At 40.6% G+C, this 18596-nt stretch overlaps 1 protein-coding gene across 1 annotated transcript in view; it reads right to left on the reverse strand.

Moving 5' to 3' along the window:
* Positions 1-18596, reverse strand: part of LOC139710530 (protein MTSS 2-like) — a 94298-nt gene that overhangs the window by 55877 nt on the left and 19825 nt on the right. Inside the window, exons 2-3 of the mRNA XM_071622464.1 lie at positions 17312-17373; positions 15409-15482 (exon numbers count right to left, since the gene is read on the reverse strand). Of these exons, the coding sequence (XP_071478565.1) occupies positions 15409-15482; positions 17312-17373 (136 nt within the window). The remainder of the gene's footprint in view (positions 1-15408; positions 15483-17311; positions 17374-18596) is intronic.

The following is an 18596-nucleotide window of genomic DNA, read 5'->3' on the forward strand; positions in this document are numbered from 1 at the left end:
TCCTTTAACTCTTTGAGTCCAACATCACAACATGCCATTGACATCAATGCATTTATATACCATAGACAGCTTGCGAGTGGTTAATATTAGTACACAGTTTTGCAGTAATAATAGATCAACAAAGTTACTTTCTTCACTTTAAAGGGATGGTACGTTTTTGGTTGAGATGGGTCTTCAGGTTTCCAACTTTTTTTGAGAAAATGAGAGACCTCTTATGAAGTATTAAAAAGTATACCATTCCAAGAGAAATTCAAAGTTTGTCTGATGAAAATAGGCTTTGATATGGCTGAAATATCCAAAAACAAAGCAGCTTTATTAGGACCCGATGTTTTTAGAAATCTCAGCCATTTCAAAAGCAATTTTCATCAAATAAAATTTAAATTTCTCTTGGGAATTGCATGCTCCATTTGATATTCCATAAGTGATACCTCACAAAAAGTCAAAATCTTAATCCCCCATCTCAACCAAAACTATGTCATCCCTTTAAACGCAAACAGATCTTAAGTGGACATTGTCATAACCTTACATGCTCCAGCCCTGAATGAGATAAGGGCTGCATTTTGGATTGCAGACCTAATTTGATGAGCAATGTGTATGATCCCAGATAATGACTGCTCATCCTACACTATATCACAGCCAAGGACATGGCCATCTCGTGCAACGGCAATTTGACATTTCAGGTAGTGGCCTAATCAAGGTTTATCAAAATAGAAATACAGTTGAACCTCTATTATCCGGCCTCCCTTTATCCGGATCTCTCTATTATCCGGACGCAATCTCGCCGTGATTTTTTAATCTTTTTTTTTAATAATTACGGGAGGAAAGAGGGATTCCCAACTCCTTGAGAACTCCTACACAAACACACATGAATTACATATACATGATACATTTCTTAATAATTATTTAGGTAAATCATCCCAAGAATTTATAGAAGAAAATGATTTCATTCTTGCAAACACAAACCTCTATTTTGGGGTCTGTTACTGAGTGTAACAATGAAAAGGTTGCAGTATACACATTACTACATGTGGTACTACAATGGGCTACATCAGTACATGTGTATGTATATGTACACGTATAAAGCATTGAGTCTCCCGTATCCGGCCAAATCCCTTATCCGGATGAGCCCCGGTCCCGACTTGTCCGGATACGAGAGGTTCAACTGTAACACGATTATCTACTGATACAATGCTGCCCATGATGTAATGCTTGCAGACATGATGAGATACACAATGCTTGGATTCTACTTCATATCTTTTGAAGCATTTCCAGCAGCTCACCCTTTACAAAAGCAAAATAAAGGAAAAATTATCAAGAAACAGACATAAAGGACAAATAAATAAATATACGAAAAAAGTATGCAAATATGATAAATAAAAGAAGAAGAAATGAAAATGTAAAATATAAATGAAAAAATGAATAAATGAATAAACAAACAGATGACTGAATATGCAATCTATTAAAACATTCAATCTAATCTTGATGTTGTCAGAGACTCCAACCACAAGCACCTTCTGATCTGGAGATTCTCCCGCCTGAAACCCGTGGCAAACGGGAGATCGATCATGATCCAACTTCGGTGTGCGCAAGGCGTACATCACGAGCACAAAGCACGAAGTTTTTTAGCGGCTGGAGTCCCGCTCTAGGGTTTTATGTGCTCTCTCGTGTCATCTCATGCTTATTTTTCAACGTACGATGACACTCAGTAAGAAATAATTTCAAGCGGGAGACACAGAGCCAGGGCGGGAGAAATTAAATCTCAAGCAGGAGAACGGGAGATTTTGCAAAAATAGGCTTTCGGCGGGAGATCTCCTGTCGAAAGCGGGAGAGTTGGAGTGTCTGTGTTGTTCTATTGCATTATCTGGCAGTAAGCTAAGCGCAGTCTGGATTTGAAAGACTATCACCTTGCTTTCAACTGAGCTGACAAACAAACAAGCATCATGCTGTTTGAAGGGAGGAAGAGTTTTGTTTACCAGTGACTGATGCCTCAAAGGTGTACTTGGAAGGGGGTCCTGGAGTTTACATGTGTCTTCGAGTTAATGTTTACCTCAGCCCAGTCACATAAACTTGAAGTACAGAGGCATTTATCAAGCTACACATGCATGATTCATGCCTTCCTAAAACGTTCAGACGTTCTCCTTTTTTTCCTTTTTTTCCCCCACATCCACTCCCAGCAAAGCAGATCTCCTTCCAGACGAGAAAATCGAAACAAACTCAACCGATACGCCCATCAGCCATGGCAAGAATCACATTTGGTCAAACCCCATAAAAACATTATTGAAATGTCTATCATCTATCACATTCCCATACACAAATCCCCCAGTTTCAGAACATCCATGTGAGCACTTCAAAAACGCACACCCCCTCCCCCTCTCCCCTTGCGGATCTGTGCAGCATCCTTCCTCCCCGTAAATCTAGTAGCAGACCGCTTTCAATTCTCAGGATTCATAACTGCGATGATATGAAATGCCAGAGTTGATGCCATTCTCCAGGGAAATTGCGAGGAGGCCGACAAACTTCGGTCCCAAGACCCACAACGTCATCATTAATCACAGTCCCTACGAGCAAGTGCGAATTCTGGTCATGATTCTCGGGCCAAATACCCGTGGACCGGCTACATAGCACCGCCGAGGAGGACGGATACAGTGTCACTTAAAAATTCACTGACCCAAGCATGAGAATTTCCTTTGAATTCAAGAATATCAGAAGGGAAAGAGAAAAGAGAGGAAGGGGGCACTCTTGGAGCCTCCCCCCCCCCCCACCATCCTGTAATTGTTGCTATGCATGGATATCATACTTCTCAAGACAAGATGGCAACGAATCACCAACTGCACGAATGACTGCAAACCCTGCTGAGAAATGCACATAGTCATAAGGATAATCATCATCATCAGGTCAAGGAGGAATGAGATTGGGGGGGGGGGGAAGGGGGAAGGGGATAAAAAATATGGATGACCAGAGCACTGTCATAACATATCAAGCAGGAGATTGATACAGTGGCAGAAAATTAAATTCCTACCACCTTCTGTCCATGAATACATATCTCCAGCAGTGGTAGTTGCTTTGTGAAAGTATCCATGCTCATTCATAACTTTCTAACATAGCGTTTCCTTCTTGGTATTACAGGTCCCCAGTAGAAAAGAGAAATTAATATCTACCACTTCCCGACTGTATACCTTGTGTATGACAGTCCAACACGGCATAATTACAGCTTACGGAAGTGTCGATGCGTACTAACTTTCTGATACCTAATTTCCTTCCTTATTACAATGGTTAAAGAATGAAGAAGGAAGTAATCTACACCACATTATGTGGACTACATAATCACAATGTGATATATAGCTTTATGAAAGTTCTTAATGCTTAGAAGCTGTCCATTCTCTTATAACATTGATGGTGCAGGCCATATAAGGAGAAACAGAAAACCAGACTCTCTCCACATCCACTATGAATATGATCATCCAGTGTAGTGTGATCAGGGAGGTGGGAAGACCTCCCTGGTGTGCTATTGCGTATTGCGGTGTGAGCACTTTTCTGCATCCTCTTAGCTTCATTTCATCTTCTAGTGGCATCAGGTCATGACGGAGATGTGAAAGGAAACAGGGAATGAATAATTAGGAAGGTATTCAAACCTCGTGAGGCACCGATATCATTAGATACTCTCTTTAGTTTCGCTGCATGTGAGTGGCAGCAGAGTCTAAGAAGTGTGCCGTGATACTCGTAGAGTCGTAATAAAAAAAAGGGGTTCAGACTGGGTCCCTCTCTCCTCCTGAAATCTCCATGTGCAACTGGAGGACAATATCACATTTGTGTGTAGCAAAAGGAGAGATTACTGGCTCCAAAACTGGGTCAAAGTCAAGCAAACATTGACGAAAGACATCCACGGTGAAGTCCATGGCAGACAGACGCAGACGCAAAATCCCTGCTTGTGGGTCGGTTGTTCCAGTCACCATCTCTGGTCTCTGGAACTTTTAATGCAAGACACATATGGTTGAAGTTAAGTCTCTGTATTACAAACATCCATCGCTTGGACTCTTTGTAAGTAGTGAAAGAGCAGTTTACCTTACCAATATACATTGTACATTATAATGTATGCCATGAAGAAAATGCACTGACTTGTGTCAGACTGTTTGTGTAAAGTGTTGTGGGGTTTTTTTTTTCAGTCATAATTACTTTCTTTTCCTGCATGAAAATATAACTCTGCGTGAATATGGTGCAGTAATATCACTAAAAGTATGAAACCTGCTCCTCTACAAAACAAGTGAACTGAATGGCACAGCAAGTGCAAAAGAAACAAGCAAACAAATAAACACTTTTTGTGGCTTTCTCCCAAAAAGGTAAATAATATTCTCACCCCTCCCTTCGACCCTCCCTTCGACCCTTCCCTCCCTCCCCTCCCTCCCCCCCCCCCCCCCCCAACTAAATAGCAGATTACGGAAGGACAAGGATGGATTTAATTCCATTGAAGCCAACACTCAACTCAAAGAGAGCGGTTTAACAGTGATGGCGGTTTGCACTTTTTGGACAAGCCCTTGTTCATTGTTGTCAGTGACCTTTCTGTAAAGGGTGAACGGAGGTCAACATGGGATCCCCATTAGGCGGCCGTCACGCTTGGAAGCAAGCTGGGATCCCAGTTTGTTTCTGCTTTTAAACAAATGTAGAACAGGTGAGGAGATGATGATGTAGGTTAGTAGTAGGCATCTTCTCTTAGTCTAAGTTCCATACATAATATTTTCTTTTTTTACCCGCTGGGAGCCAGGTACAAGAAGGAGAGTGTGTATGCCTCAAACTTCACTGACCAAAGTGTTCTTGGTGAAGCACACTTTGACGACATAAACGAGAGAGTAAAGAGTATTAAGAAGCCATGCCGTCCTTTTACCTTTCTTACACCATTTTACACTTTCCAATCTTGCTATACTAAAGGCTACCACAAATTCATTCCTACATGTTCATGGCACAAGAGAGAATATGACAAATTTAGTTTAACACTTAACCATCAAGAAGATGAAACAGATAGACAGAAAATAGTACAGACAAACCTATCAATCCTCTTAGTAACAAAGTATTCCGATACTTTAGAAAAATTAAAAGAATCGTCTTTAGCCACTGACCAACCAGGAAAAGAGTGCTCTTACCTCAGCCACAAGGGAGTAATAGTCATAATAATGATAATCTCGTCTGGCATAATTTTAGGATCACCATTTCCTCTTGGCTTATTTCCCTTCTCACAAAGCCTGTCCTTTTTTATTTGTTTTTCTTTTCTTTTTTTGTCTTCCCACTCCTAATTTTAATCACTAGGCAATCTTGTTAAATGCAGCCCTGCCAGCCACTGGGCATTACCAAAATGAGATTTAGAAGCCTTCAGGGGTGTGAGGGTGGAGTGGGGGAGAGGGGTCTGAATGCCATTGCCACTGGTAGTCAGATAAGGACCTAGCTGGAGTCTGTATGGGAGACTAATGATGGAAAAAGAATAGTATGAGATTCTAGACTACTCTGTAAAAAATGAAGAAAAAAGAACATAATGAAAATTTCTGGAAGACAATTTATTAAAGAGTTTAAGCAATATTTCACAACCAACCATATGACTACTTCCAAACTATGGACTGTTGATGCAAGGACGCATGTTTTCTGAATGGCAAACGATAACCGTGCCTCTGGAAAATTTAAAATATACATCAAAATGCTGGGGGTCTGATATAAAGACTACATGGAGTAGATAAGAAGCCAGAAACTTTTCTAAAGGGCTCCATGGATTGAGGGGGGAAAGAGATTATGCTCAAGTTCAAAGGAAGTCAAAAGGTTTTCACAACTCTCACTCAATGAAAGAGATAATCTCCATCCGGTGGAACTTTTGCCAGTGGCCTTTTTGTTAATCTCTAGGTCTAGGGCTTGTAAGAACAGAGCTACCTGAATTTGGCCAAAATGCATGCAGTCACAACTGCATTAATATCAATGAAAGTTCATAAGGTTGACTGTTTCACCCAGATCTGATTGCTACAATTATATGTCTTTAAAAAAAAAAAAAAAAAAAAAAAAAATTATTACAGCTTCAGTACTGCATAAACATGTATTCATGTGGACAAAACATGTATTCATGTAGACAGAAACAATGGCCTTTAATAGCTTACTTGTACTACTTTGATCTTGTACTTTTCGAACTGTGCCAAAATTCAATGGGGGAGGGGGGTTGGGGATACAACTCAAGTTATGCCCACGCAAACTTGCATGTGGTTCATGAAGTTCGGGGAATCAAAACACAGTCAATCAACAACATGTATGTCACAGTCTTCATCATGAACCCACATGACATGTATGCAAAGAATTTCTAGGCCATATTCCGAGACAAACCCTGACAAGTAAGGATGCATTGATTGATAGAATGACAATATGATGAATATGAATTGGCAAAGCTCCACAAAACCACACTTTTTAATCATCAAACTGCAGGAGATATTCAGCATGAATGTCTCTTTGCACAACAAGAGTCCGCAATCATCACAAATCCTTGCCATCAGCCCTGCACATACACTCATAAAACACCTTCATTTCCTTTTATACCAGCAGAGAAAATAATACAGAGAATAAAGTTGATAGGGCCTATATGATGTATGATTGACTAGCAAATTAGTTACGAATAGAGTGCAGAATACCAGTATATCAGTGGCAATCATATATTAACATATAATGACAGGTCTATTCAAACCAAAGGACAGAAGCACAGGGTGAAATTTGTGTTGCATAGGTTTGTATGTGATATGACTTTAATATTCTCATCTTGCTAATAGTAATACAATATACCTGGTCCTCTACAGATTAAGTATATTGATTTTGACAACAGTCGTCAGAAGTTGGTACATCATCTCCACACAAATCTCAGTGCTGTCTGAAAAGTCTACCTTTACTGGGTCTCTGACAAAAGACACATACTGAGAAGCGTATAGGCCTATATTCTGTCATGTGTATCAAAATCACTTTTCTTGCCACTTTCCAGTGTTCATTCAATCCCTTGCCGCTCCCTATATGCTATGAATAGCATCTGTACAAGGCTATCTGTCCTTCATCAGGAGCCATTTCTAGCCTAATTTCAAGCCTGTCAGTTGATTTGTTAACATCGATGAGCAAACACTGCCACCCACACCTAAAAGCTGGCTATAATTTGGCTGAGCCATAAAAAGAAAAAGAAAAAAAAAAGGTTATCTCTTTTACAGTTCCTCATATGTGGGACAGATTTATTGCAGGAATATATCATATTTCACTGGCACTGGGCAGAGGTTAGGATATAAGAGTTATCTAATGGAATATGATAGTGAAGGAGGGGGAAGGTTGTTCGTTTTACAGATAAATCATACTCAAGAAAGAATGATTCCCTTACCCATACAAAGGCTAGTACCTTATGAACGAGGATCTAAATTTGCACTGGCAAACTTCAAGAAAATTGTTGTTCTTGTATATATTGTTGCTGTTGGTACGTATGCCAAGATAAAAATACCATGGGGAAACAGACAGAGCGGTTCATCGCTTCGAGTGAAGGCAAAAAGAAATGCCTGCAGAGCCTGGAAGTCAGGCTAAGCCTTCAGCTGGCCAAATCCAATCAGGACAGAGCCGTCTATTTAAAGAGGGAAACCAGAGGTCATATGCATGTCCTGACAGAGGAGATCACTTTGACCTCACCGTCAGTCATTACTCTATCCACACTACCTCCGTACCGTCAGAACATCAAACTTAAAGCATATGATGAATAACAATAATAAAGAGATACACAAAAAAAAATACTGTACTGATATGGACAGCATTTAAATTGTATGCATTGGACTGAGTAGGCTACCTATGTCTAGTCTTCAAAACAAGCAATACTATCAGTCCTTTAATGTTTCATCAACATGATTATGGTTCATTTTTTCATCATGTTTAAGTAACAGAACATAAGGACTCGAGTCTTGCCACATTAGACCATACAATCAATGTCACATGCACCTATACACTGCTTCAGTACCTCCGTGCACAAGGAATACCAGCCCTTCGTTTCATACATCTACCCTCAAAATGACTGAGATGTGCACAAGGCTTGTCTGATATTGACTGTAGATGAAATAACACGACAACGTCCAACGACTGAAGAGGAATCATCATCATTCTTTTCCCCAAACAATACAGGCCTACACTGCAGTGTACTCATAGTATGCACCAAGTACAACACACATCCACATGCGACCAGATGCCAACCTTTGAAATGCACAGCTCCTTCTACAGCCATAAGTCCATAAATGTAGTGACATATTGCCGATATTTATAAATCAATTTTTCCGTCCATCTCCATCCCCCGAGTAGAAGGGGAGCTAGTCAGAGGGAGAGTGATGCTAACCCCTCTACTTACCCCCAAATGGAATATTAGCCAAGCACTCGAGCATGCAGCGCAATTAGGGGGAGGGCGGAAACGGGAGTAACATCATGCGGTTTGGTGGGCTAAATGTATCTGAAATTGGCAGGCCCATAAAATTATGCCTGCACACATTTGACACTGGATGGGGGATTGAGGAGGAAGGGGGAAGGAAGGAAGGGAAGGGAGATAGGGGCGCATTGTTGTTGCTGTCATTTTTTTTCTCTCTCTATCTATCTCTTCTCAGGACTGAATCGAGTCTGCAAGGTCCGAGATGGGGACGAGTGTGCATGGTTATCAAATTAATTTGTTTGCAGAGAGAAAGTGAGCCCGTTTTCTTGAACTTGATTAGATCTTCGGCATGAAAGCACACAGCACTGATTTCCACATTTGCTGTAATGTGGGAGGGGGGAGGCTAGCTCCAAGAAACAAGCAACAAAAAGGACTTCTCTGTAAAGAGAAAGATACATAAGACTCCGAATAAGAGGGAGACAAATCTCCATCTATGGCAAGCAAGCATACAGTTCTGCAATTTACTGGAGACTCCTGTGCTCATGGAACCCTTGTGTGTGGACTTTGCCATGCAAGCCATGCCCTGTTTTAGACTTTCTTTGCCATAGCAAATTCAGACACACCAAGTTACCACATATTGATGAAACATATGGCTTTACGAAGTCTTGATATCAGACCATTCAGACACAATTATTTATCAATGTCCCAATTACAGCATCAGACATCCAATACTGCCATGTATCATGAGAAGCTCATTCATGAATACATCAGCAGCACAAAATTTGGCCACTTTGCATTGTTTTATACGATGCTGGATTCATAATTATGGCAGTGCGCATAAACCCTAGCGCGCAACACAAATAAACTTCACCTCCTTGTACGACCAATGAATATGAGAGCATTCAGACGCGAATATACGCCATATGAATAGGCCTACTGTACATGTATATGTTGTAAATCAAAGCGATGCTCCAACTATCATTTCAGTATATGACGTATATTCATACAACAGAGACTCCAACCTCAAGCACCTTCTGATCTGGAGATTCTCCCGCCCGAAACCCCTAGCAAACGGGAGACTCCAAGTTGATGTGCGCGAAGTTCCTAGGGTTCTAGATGTTCTCTGGCGCTATCTAGGGCTTATTTTTTCCATATATGATAGCAATAAGTAAGAAGTCGGCGGGAGATCTCCCGTCGAAAACGGGAGAGTTGGAGTCTCTGATACAACATATACAGGCACTCAAGACACATAAAATCTTTCCCTATCCATACGCCGGATATATTCATAAAAGAACTCTCTGGTCTGATAGGGGTCAGATAGAGCAGCATTGCGGGACAGTTTTTGCTTTTTTTCTGTGCTAGGGATAACACACGAGTCAATGTGACAGCTAAGGCACATTCAATCTACAGCCGCAACCAGCACAAAACACAAAACGTGACACCCAAAGATAACGAGTGCATGGAAGCTGCAAGATTCACAGCCTGCGTGATACAAGGGGCACATGTTGCATCGATGCTCGGACGACTGTCACATTATCAAAGTCTGGCAGCCCTAGATTCTATGTAAGTGTCCAAAGTGACTAGCACCTTGTTCTTACATGCCACCACCCTTTGACGAGCTCCTTGTAGCAAAACAAAAACAACAACAAATTATTTTTGAAATCTGGAATATCGATCAATTCGCCAGGCAAGACAAGACATCTGCCTCACACACAAGTGTGTGGGTGGGTGTATACATGTATGTGCCTGTGTGTGTGTGCATATATATAGGCTATACAATAGATATATATATAAAAAGAGTACACACACACTTTAATATATAGATAGATAGATAGATAGATAGATATTTGATTGTCGGAATGACTGGAATTTTCTAGCCGCCCCTTCGGAGTCCAGGGCCCTCAAAAGCAGTCGGCCAACTTTGTTGGAGAATGGGTGATGAGATATGCAGCTTTGCGACCAAGTCCTCCCATCCACACGAAACTGTGCCTCCCTCTGACCGGTCGGGGAAGAATTCCTACAAGCTCCACTTCCAATCAAAATCTACTCACTTTCCACGATCACCAAACCTTCACCTTCTGATTTGCCCTCATTCACTGTACTTTTTCTCTTTCTTTCAGTTTTCTTGTGCTTTCGTTTAGTTGTTGTTGTTGTTGTTTGTTTGTTTTTTTGGGGGGGTTGGGTTGGTTTTTTTTTTTTTGTTTTTTTTTTTTTTGGGGGGGTGCCTCTGCAGTTTGCAGTGTACTGTCTGCAGCTACTAAACACAAACATCCCTACATTGTAAATATCTTTTTGTGTTTGTATGGCCTTCCTTGCTCAGTTTCATCATAAAGTAGTATGGAGGGGTGACAATCCGATGGGCCTTAAGATTCATTTTGCCCTGCATCACTGCATAAATTATATAACCTTATTCTACAGTGCACAGTAGCACATTGTATCTACACCACAGTATGTTTTTCATTTGACCTCTGTAAAATATTACGGTCGAAAGTAAACTGCGCTTCAAGAGTATGCATGGTTGACAGTTATACAGCATGCATGCGCTAAAGTGCCTGCATTTTTTCCATGTTGCGTGTCCGTGCCACAAAACTGTAACCTTACTCTTTGCTTTGAGAACAACCCTCATATTATATGAGGTCCATGCATTTTTTTTTCTCTTATCCCTACAGATATCAGGGTAATACAGATATCACCAAAGTCCAATTAAAATCATTGCTTGCTTCAATAACTGGATAAGAACTTATCTTCAAAAGACAGACTTACTGATGCACCAGTGACTCGAAACTGAATACCGTGTGTTACAAACTGTACATGTACGCTGGACTCCCGTTATAACAAAGTCCTTGGTACCTGCAGTTTTCTTTCGTCATATCAAAATTTCGTTAAATCCGAACAAATAAATGATACAAAACATAGAGCGGATAATTTCACACCACACCCAAAATTTTCAATAGTAGGACTATGTCACGTTCTAAATCACATTTACAAATTACTCATTTACACACTCATTGATCAACCAAATATCCCAAACCAGATTATACCAAATGCACCCCCCCCCCTCAAAAAAACAACAAACAAACAAACATATATTGAAACAAGGTCGTCAACTTTCAGGTTGCTTGTCAAAAAAAAAAAAAGTGGTTTGAATATGATGAAAACAAGAATGATTTCACTTTGTAGGGCAGAATAATTTTACCTTGTAGGGGAAAAAAGCAAGCTAAATTTGGCAGCTCTACTACAATCAACAAAGCTACATCCACTCATAGCTGCTCGACTTGCGCCCCGAGAGCTGGTGACAACTCCCATTTGTGCTTCCCTTGTTGATCTAACTGTATCACCATTGTCACGTGCTAAGTGGATTACTCAAATGCACTTGCTACCACTGCTTTGGGTTTTTGTTGTTGTTACTTTGTTTGTTTCTGGCTTTTTGGGGGGGGGAGGGAGAGGGGGTTCTGTTGTCTGCACTTGTCAGTGTAGCACACCTCCTATTTCAATGTACATAAGTACATTGTATGTATGTTAAGAGTGCAAGGGCTGAGTATGGAACTTAACACGGTAGGCATTACTGTTGTCATCGCATTGAAATCTACTCATCACCACAAGGACGAGGACAAAGACAAGGGGGGGGGGCAATCTTTTGCCTCTCAGCTACTGCTTATTGAGGAATATGAGAGCCCTTTATTTTTAAAGATTATTAACAGAGTTAGATACTTGGACTTTCAATCATTTCTCACTATTTGTTGTTGACATGTGAAGAAAAAAAAATTGTCTAAATCATAAAGGAGACTGAAATAACCTGACCTCTGATTACAATGGGATGAAGACAAGAGATAAGCTAGTATCTCTCGGATCCCTGGTGTGGACAACTGGAAGTCACAGTGATCCAATTAGGCTAGACTGTGATCTCTGAGAATAATTTTCCCACGGCTGTACAGCGCTCGGTTCAAAGTTCAAGTGATTTCGGGGAGTTTTTGTCATGATACTCTATTTGTTCTAGACTCTGATTTCAGGAAAACGGATAGAAGCCTCCAACGGCACAGACTTGAGTTCAGACTTTAGCTCGCCGAGGGTTACTAACCGTGGGGTGGCTGCATAAAATGAGTGGGTTTGACGGACCACAATATCATCCCGCCATGCAGAATGTAGCGGTCTGGCATAAGATATGAGTCAACTTCACGTATCTGGAGAATTAGTGGTCATAAGTTCTTCATCATTATTAATAGGCTACTTGGGGCTGAGGGCTATGACGAGGCAGGGCTATGACGAAGCAGGGCCACAACTTACAAATCACAACACTCAATTCTGGGAAGCACTGGCACACTAGGTGTAAAAGATACGACACAGGTTTGTGGCACTATCTCAGGAGGCTTTCGAGGAACTCCTAAAGAGAAAGAGAAAATGAAAATCAGGACATCGTCCATTTCTACATTGGTACGTTTGCATATTACATCAGATGTGGGAGTTCAAGCTTGATGCTAAAACTTGACAGCTGCTGCTCTGATACCACACACAATCAGCTCATGAAGTTACACCAAGATATGAAGGGCTTGGACATGACAGGTTATTACACTGTACGGTTATGTCAGACAGCTGATGGCACTCACAGCTGTATCTCACATGAACATTTAATACAAGTGTACCGTCTGAATGGAACAAGATGAACATCAAGTGAGAGACTGGATTTGATTACACTGTGTCTCTGTATATTGGACATGGCTTGCAGCTGTAATATCCACTAGTTTACTTTAAAGGGGATGGCTAGTAACCGATCAGTGGGAATCAGTGGGAATGCTGAGGGATGATTGTTCCAATCCTTGTGGGATTCATTTAAGAGTACATTATATATCTACTGTTGTGTGAAAATTATTTGCTTCAGAACGGTCTCGTATTCAAGTAATGTGCAGATTAATGCCCCGTCACTGACCAGGGACGCTTACCTGGAAACATTAAACTGCACATTACTTGAATATGAGACCATTCTGAAGCAAATAATTTTCACACAACGATAGACATATAATGTACTCTTAAATGAATCCCACAAGGATTGGAACAATCATCTCTCAGTATTCCCCCTGATTCCCACTGATCAGTTACTAGCCATCCCCTTTAAGTTAAATGTACATTTTTAAGCATTTTAGTGTCAGTCCATCATCACATATTGCAAAATAGAACCTTTCCATTGATACCAGTGTGCTTCACTTGTCGTATAACAAGGAATATTCTTGAAGTGATGATTAAAAATATCCCATACTTTCTTTGTTTAAGCAGGTTTAATTGCAAATATCCTAAATTGACAAGAATGGAGTTAATCCCTTTTGTGATCAAACTATTCATTTCCTCTCAGCATTTTCACTTCCACAGTAGCCACCTGACTTTGAAGAGGGTACAGTGCCATTGTTTTTGCTTTGCTTCGTTTTGTTTTGTTTTCTTGCTGATCATTTATGATGAACTGCAGCTATGCAGCATTTTAACCCCCTCTTTGGGAGGCCCTGTGAATTTCAAGAGGGTCAGGGTGCGTATCGATAGGCACAGGAAATTCTGAATTACACCTGAGATAAGTAGGTCGCATCATCTCTTCTTTCGCCTGGAGCCCATAAAGGCCAACTGTTAGGGTATAGTTGCTGTAACTGTGATATCGACGTATCGCCCGCACCCTCAACAAGGTATTTCCTGACTTGTCATTGCTACTTTGTCGGCAAATCCAAGCAGCTATATCCACAGGAGGAGGCAGCCATAGTTAGCTAATTATGGCACAATAACAGGAGCTAAGCCTTGGCTAGGCTCAAGTACACTCTACCTTCTCTGCATATTTCGGTGAACAAGATATTGGCTATTACACATATCTTCCTTTTTTTTTGGGGGGGGGGGAGGGGTTAATGAACTTGCTCATCTATCAACACCAACTTCTTTATTTTTTACGTCTGTTTTTTTAAATGGACAGGCACATTACTGTCAGATCCTTTCTTCAATAACACGTTTGAGCACATAAAAGGGGCAATTTTTTTCTAGCTCTATTGGATGACTTTGTATTCATCTGCTCTGCACAGAGAAAGAAAACTGAGACACATGGGGGGGGGGGGGGGGGGGCAGGCACGGGACAAAGCCTGCACATCTGACACTTGGCTTGCACTGAAGCACCTGATTTATGAGCCATACAGTGCATCATCGATGAATGGAATACGTCAAGCACACTCCAGATTGTGGCCACACTTGAAACATATAGGGCCTAAACAATACATCATAGACATTACACTTCTGGTGTGATATAACTGCCTACAGAGCTGTAGGCCTACTCCATGATGGGCATAAACGTCCAGATGAAGAAACATTTCCCTATAAAAGCATCATGTATACGGTTATTATACGGTTATTACCATGATTTTTACGCCAACACACAATGAGTTACAGCCTGGAAGGTATGTGGAGCTGCATTTAAAAGGAAAAAAAAATCCCTCCATGCTTTTGGTTTTTATCAGTGTGAATCCAACTACAAAGAAACAGTATCCATGGCCTGCATCATAATGATTCTGAGTCCAATAATATTTTGAACCATCTTTACAGTGAAGTCATGACATCATCATCAAGATCATCATCATCATTATCATCATCATCATCATCATTACCATTGTCATTATGTACACATTATTTGTACTGCAGAATTTGAGGACTTGACCAAGGTACCACACCCAAGACTGCACCACAGTCAAGCATAAAATGCTTTACCATCAAGAAACTGATATACAATTCATCAAGAGCAGGTTTTAGTGGGGAGTTATGTCATTGCAGTAGGTTGCCAAGAATGTGCAGCACTAACAATCTTTCTGTGCTTACGCTACAGCAAGTCCCAATTCATCAAGAATAAATCATCCTCACTGAGTCTACAATGACCAGTGCAAAACTCATTAAAAGCAAATCATGGTCCACAGAACGTGGTGCATTAACAACCTTCTGGCACTGAAGTGACAGCACTGAACCCCCAACATCATCCCGATGGAATCTAACAGTCTCATCATTCATACCTCTTGTATTCGTTGCGGCGTCTGCCAGTCTCTGGAAGGCGTCCAGGAAGGCTGACAAGACAGTGATGGTGGCCCTGAATAGACAAACATCGAAAGAGAAATAGACAAATACATTGAGATAGCCCGTGAATGATGAATAGACAATCGCTGACATTTGGGTCATCAGCATTCTGTCAGAGCAGTTATCAGCTTATCTCTCCTTTCTGATATCCCCCCCCCCCATCTTTGAATTTTGGCAGCTGCAAAACATAACTAAATATAAAACTCTTATAAGAGGGTCACAGTCCTAGTATTTAGTCGATAGTTATTTCTGGATCATGGGAAAACAAATCAGTGACTGCAAAACAGGAGGGATATATACTAATATCAATTCCTTGACAAAATCTGCAGAGGAGTTGCTTGCTTCAACAGAACATTGTAATTGTGCAATGGAGGTCTCAAACATAAAGCCAGCAAAATTACTTGGATGGATGGACAATACATTCATTTCAATGTCAACGACCTTTTAAAGGGAAAAATGAAAATGTGTACATCTTGTTTGCCCTTACTGACACATGAAATGACAAACAGGCCATATAAACAAATCAGAGTTTTCTTCCATGTTTTTCCTGACAGAAAAATGCGTGCATTTTATGCCATTTATTACGGGGCAAAGTGGCTGCATTTGAAATGAAAGTGGCCACAGCAAACTACACTAGTAATTTATATTTACATCACAAAATTGGTTCACATGTAATAATTCCCCAAATGTAAGATGTTTGGGAAAAGAAAGGGGAATATTCAGTGCATATTTTAATATCTCTCAATTTTTGTGTTTATTCCAAAAGTGCAGTCTGAAGATCCTACCCCTAATGAGTGACCTGTGACTACAAGGAATGTAAAGAAACCGCTGTCGGAAGGTTGATTACACTACCCGCCAAAGATATCACTAATCAATTTCATTTCATCCATCCCCTTACTGTGCCACGTTCATTTACTCAGGAAGTGGGGATTACATCAAAAGGTCCATATTTCTTCTTTGAGTGAGTGTTTCCCCTTACCAGCATTATGCCCATTTTGGCCGAGTTTTGATTCGCATATCCACCATAATAAATCAATGTGGCTTTTCAGGGATGAGTCATACATCATACGGCGTACCTAGCGGAACGAGGATTGATAGTGACTCCACAATTATGACAAAAAGCAATCATCCAAGCAACCAAGTATCATGGCCACCATGATACAAAGAGTACGAAGGGGGGGGGGGGGGGAAGGAAATTTGTCTATATTAAAAAATTCTTTTTGAGGAATTACACATTGGCGGCAAGTAATCATGTAATTGAAATTGTGCATTCCACACATATCCAAGTATGTAGGCCTATGCATGTAGAGAGAGCATGTATGTTTATGATTTTCTTCATTTCTGCATCTGCGACAGATTTTTGTCTAGTATACTGGTAGGTGACGAGAGAGGCTACGTCCAATGTAATTACTGTGATAAGTCAAAAAATATGAATGTGAATGATTCATCGCTTGTGTGTGAAAATGGCTAGCATATCATATTTTGGCATGAAGTTTTTTGACTTGAGTGGTACATCTAACATGCCTATTGGTACAAATGAACTTTTTCTGCTCATGTGCAAAGTGGAACTACAAAGTGGCCAATTTTCCTGCCCTAGTTCAGCTATCACTCCCACTCAGGTACCCATACATCTGGGTCACTTGGGGGGGGGGGGGGGAACATGGTGGGTGAAATATCTTGTCCAAGGATATGAACACCAGGCAGGGTTTGAACCAATGATCTCTAGTTGAAGATGTCCACAGTCATATCTACCAAACCAGAGTGATCCTCTATTACATGTACATGTATTGAGAATTAACGATCTGGAATATGACTTAAAGAAAGTCAGAGTTGTCGACTTACTTCAGCTGTGTGTGAAGCTTGCCAGCCTTGTTGTTGAAATCATCCCAGAGAGGAGCAGTAGACTGTATGAAGACAAAACAGAGAAGACGAGTTTTAAAAAAGACACAGATTCATCACTGGTTATGGACAGAGACGTGCTTTCAAACACATCTTTTCTGCGGGGCAGAGTGTAAAAAAGCTACACTTGTACAAGGTGTACAGTACTTGCATACTTGTCAAGGGAAACCAAAATTCACATGCGAACAAGCACAGCAAATAATAACATACTTTCTATGCTTAAAAATATCAGGCCCTTGCCTTGCTCCAGTCCTCATATGGGCAAGTAAGAGAAGTTTAATAGTCTCCAGTTTGGGTGGGGGGCATGTTCTTTATCAAGTACAGTCTACACAAACACGTATAGCAGCTGTACTGTATGATCAAACAATGCAAAACTAATATCACACATGCAGATAGTCTTATATATCAGCTTCTTAATGATCACCATAAAGTTGAAGCCTTTTTTCCCTGGACTTTTAAAACCTCACACATGACAATCTCAGTGAACATTGTTTGCAATTTCAGACAATAGTACACATTCATACAGATTTTGATATCGCCTCAAATAGTCGGCTGTCATTATTTTCGTTCCAGTCCAGTAGAGCATACAATTTGAGGAGACTAACACACCAACAAAAATTTCATGTTTACTGTTGCTGCCACTATTTGCCAATCAAGGGAAATGAACTTCCTATAGATATGAGACTAACAATGCCATCTCACATATTTGTTTTCTTCTGATTGCTCATGAAGAATTGAAATTAACTTCAACAAACGACTCAAACAATGCATCAAAAGGCACTGCAAAATGCCCACTGCACAGAGTTCAGAGGAGTGACACCATAGCACACATCACACCAGTGAGATTCACAATAGTCTAACGTGATAAAAATACATGACTGAATTCCCATCAATGACACACAATGTAAAATTCTCTGCAGCTAATGATTTATACCTAGGGGTACGTTTATCAATGCTCAGTTTGGTGTAGAATCAATGTTTCCAAACAACTTTCAAGGAATTTTGGGCAGTTGATGAATGCAAAGCTATTTTGATTATGGGGTTAGAAACCTGTTTCTGAAACACTGAAAAAGTGCAATTGCAAATGCATTTGTGCCAGAAATGCGTTTATAGCTCAGACCTGCCCACACCAACCACAGCCAAATACACATCTCAGCTCCTCAGGTCAAACTGCACAATGAAGCTCTGCAGTGACAAGAGCTCCCAATCAACTCAAGACAGAGTTGAT

This window comes from Diadema antillarum, unplaced genomic scaffold (genome assembly GCF_040938485.1).
Source record: "Diadema antillarum isolate AM-2024a unplaced genomic scaffold, OU_Dant_1.0 seq00001539_RagTag, whole genome shotgun sequence".
Lineage (NCBI taxonomy): Eukaryota > Metazoa > Echinodermata > Echinoidea > Diadematoida > Diadematidae > Diadema > Diadema antillarum.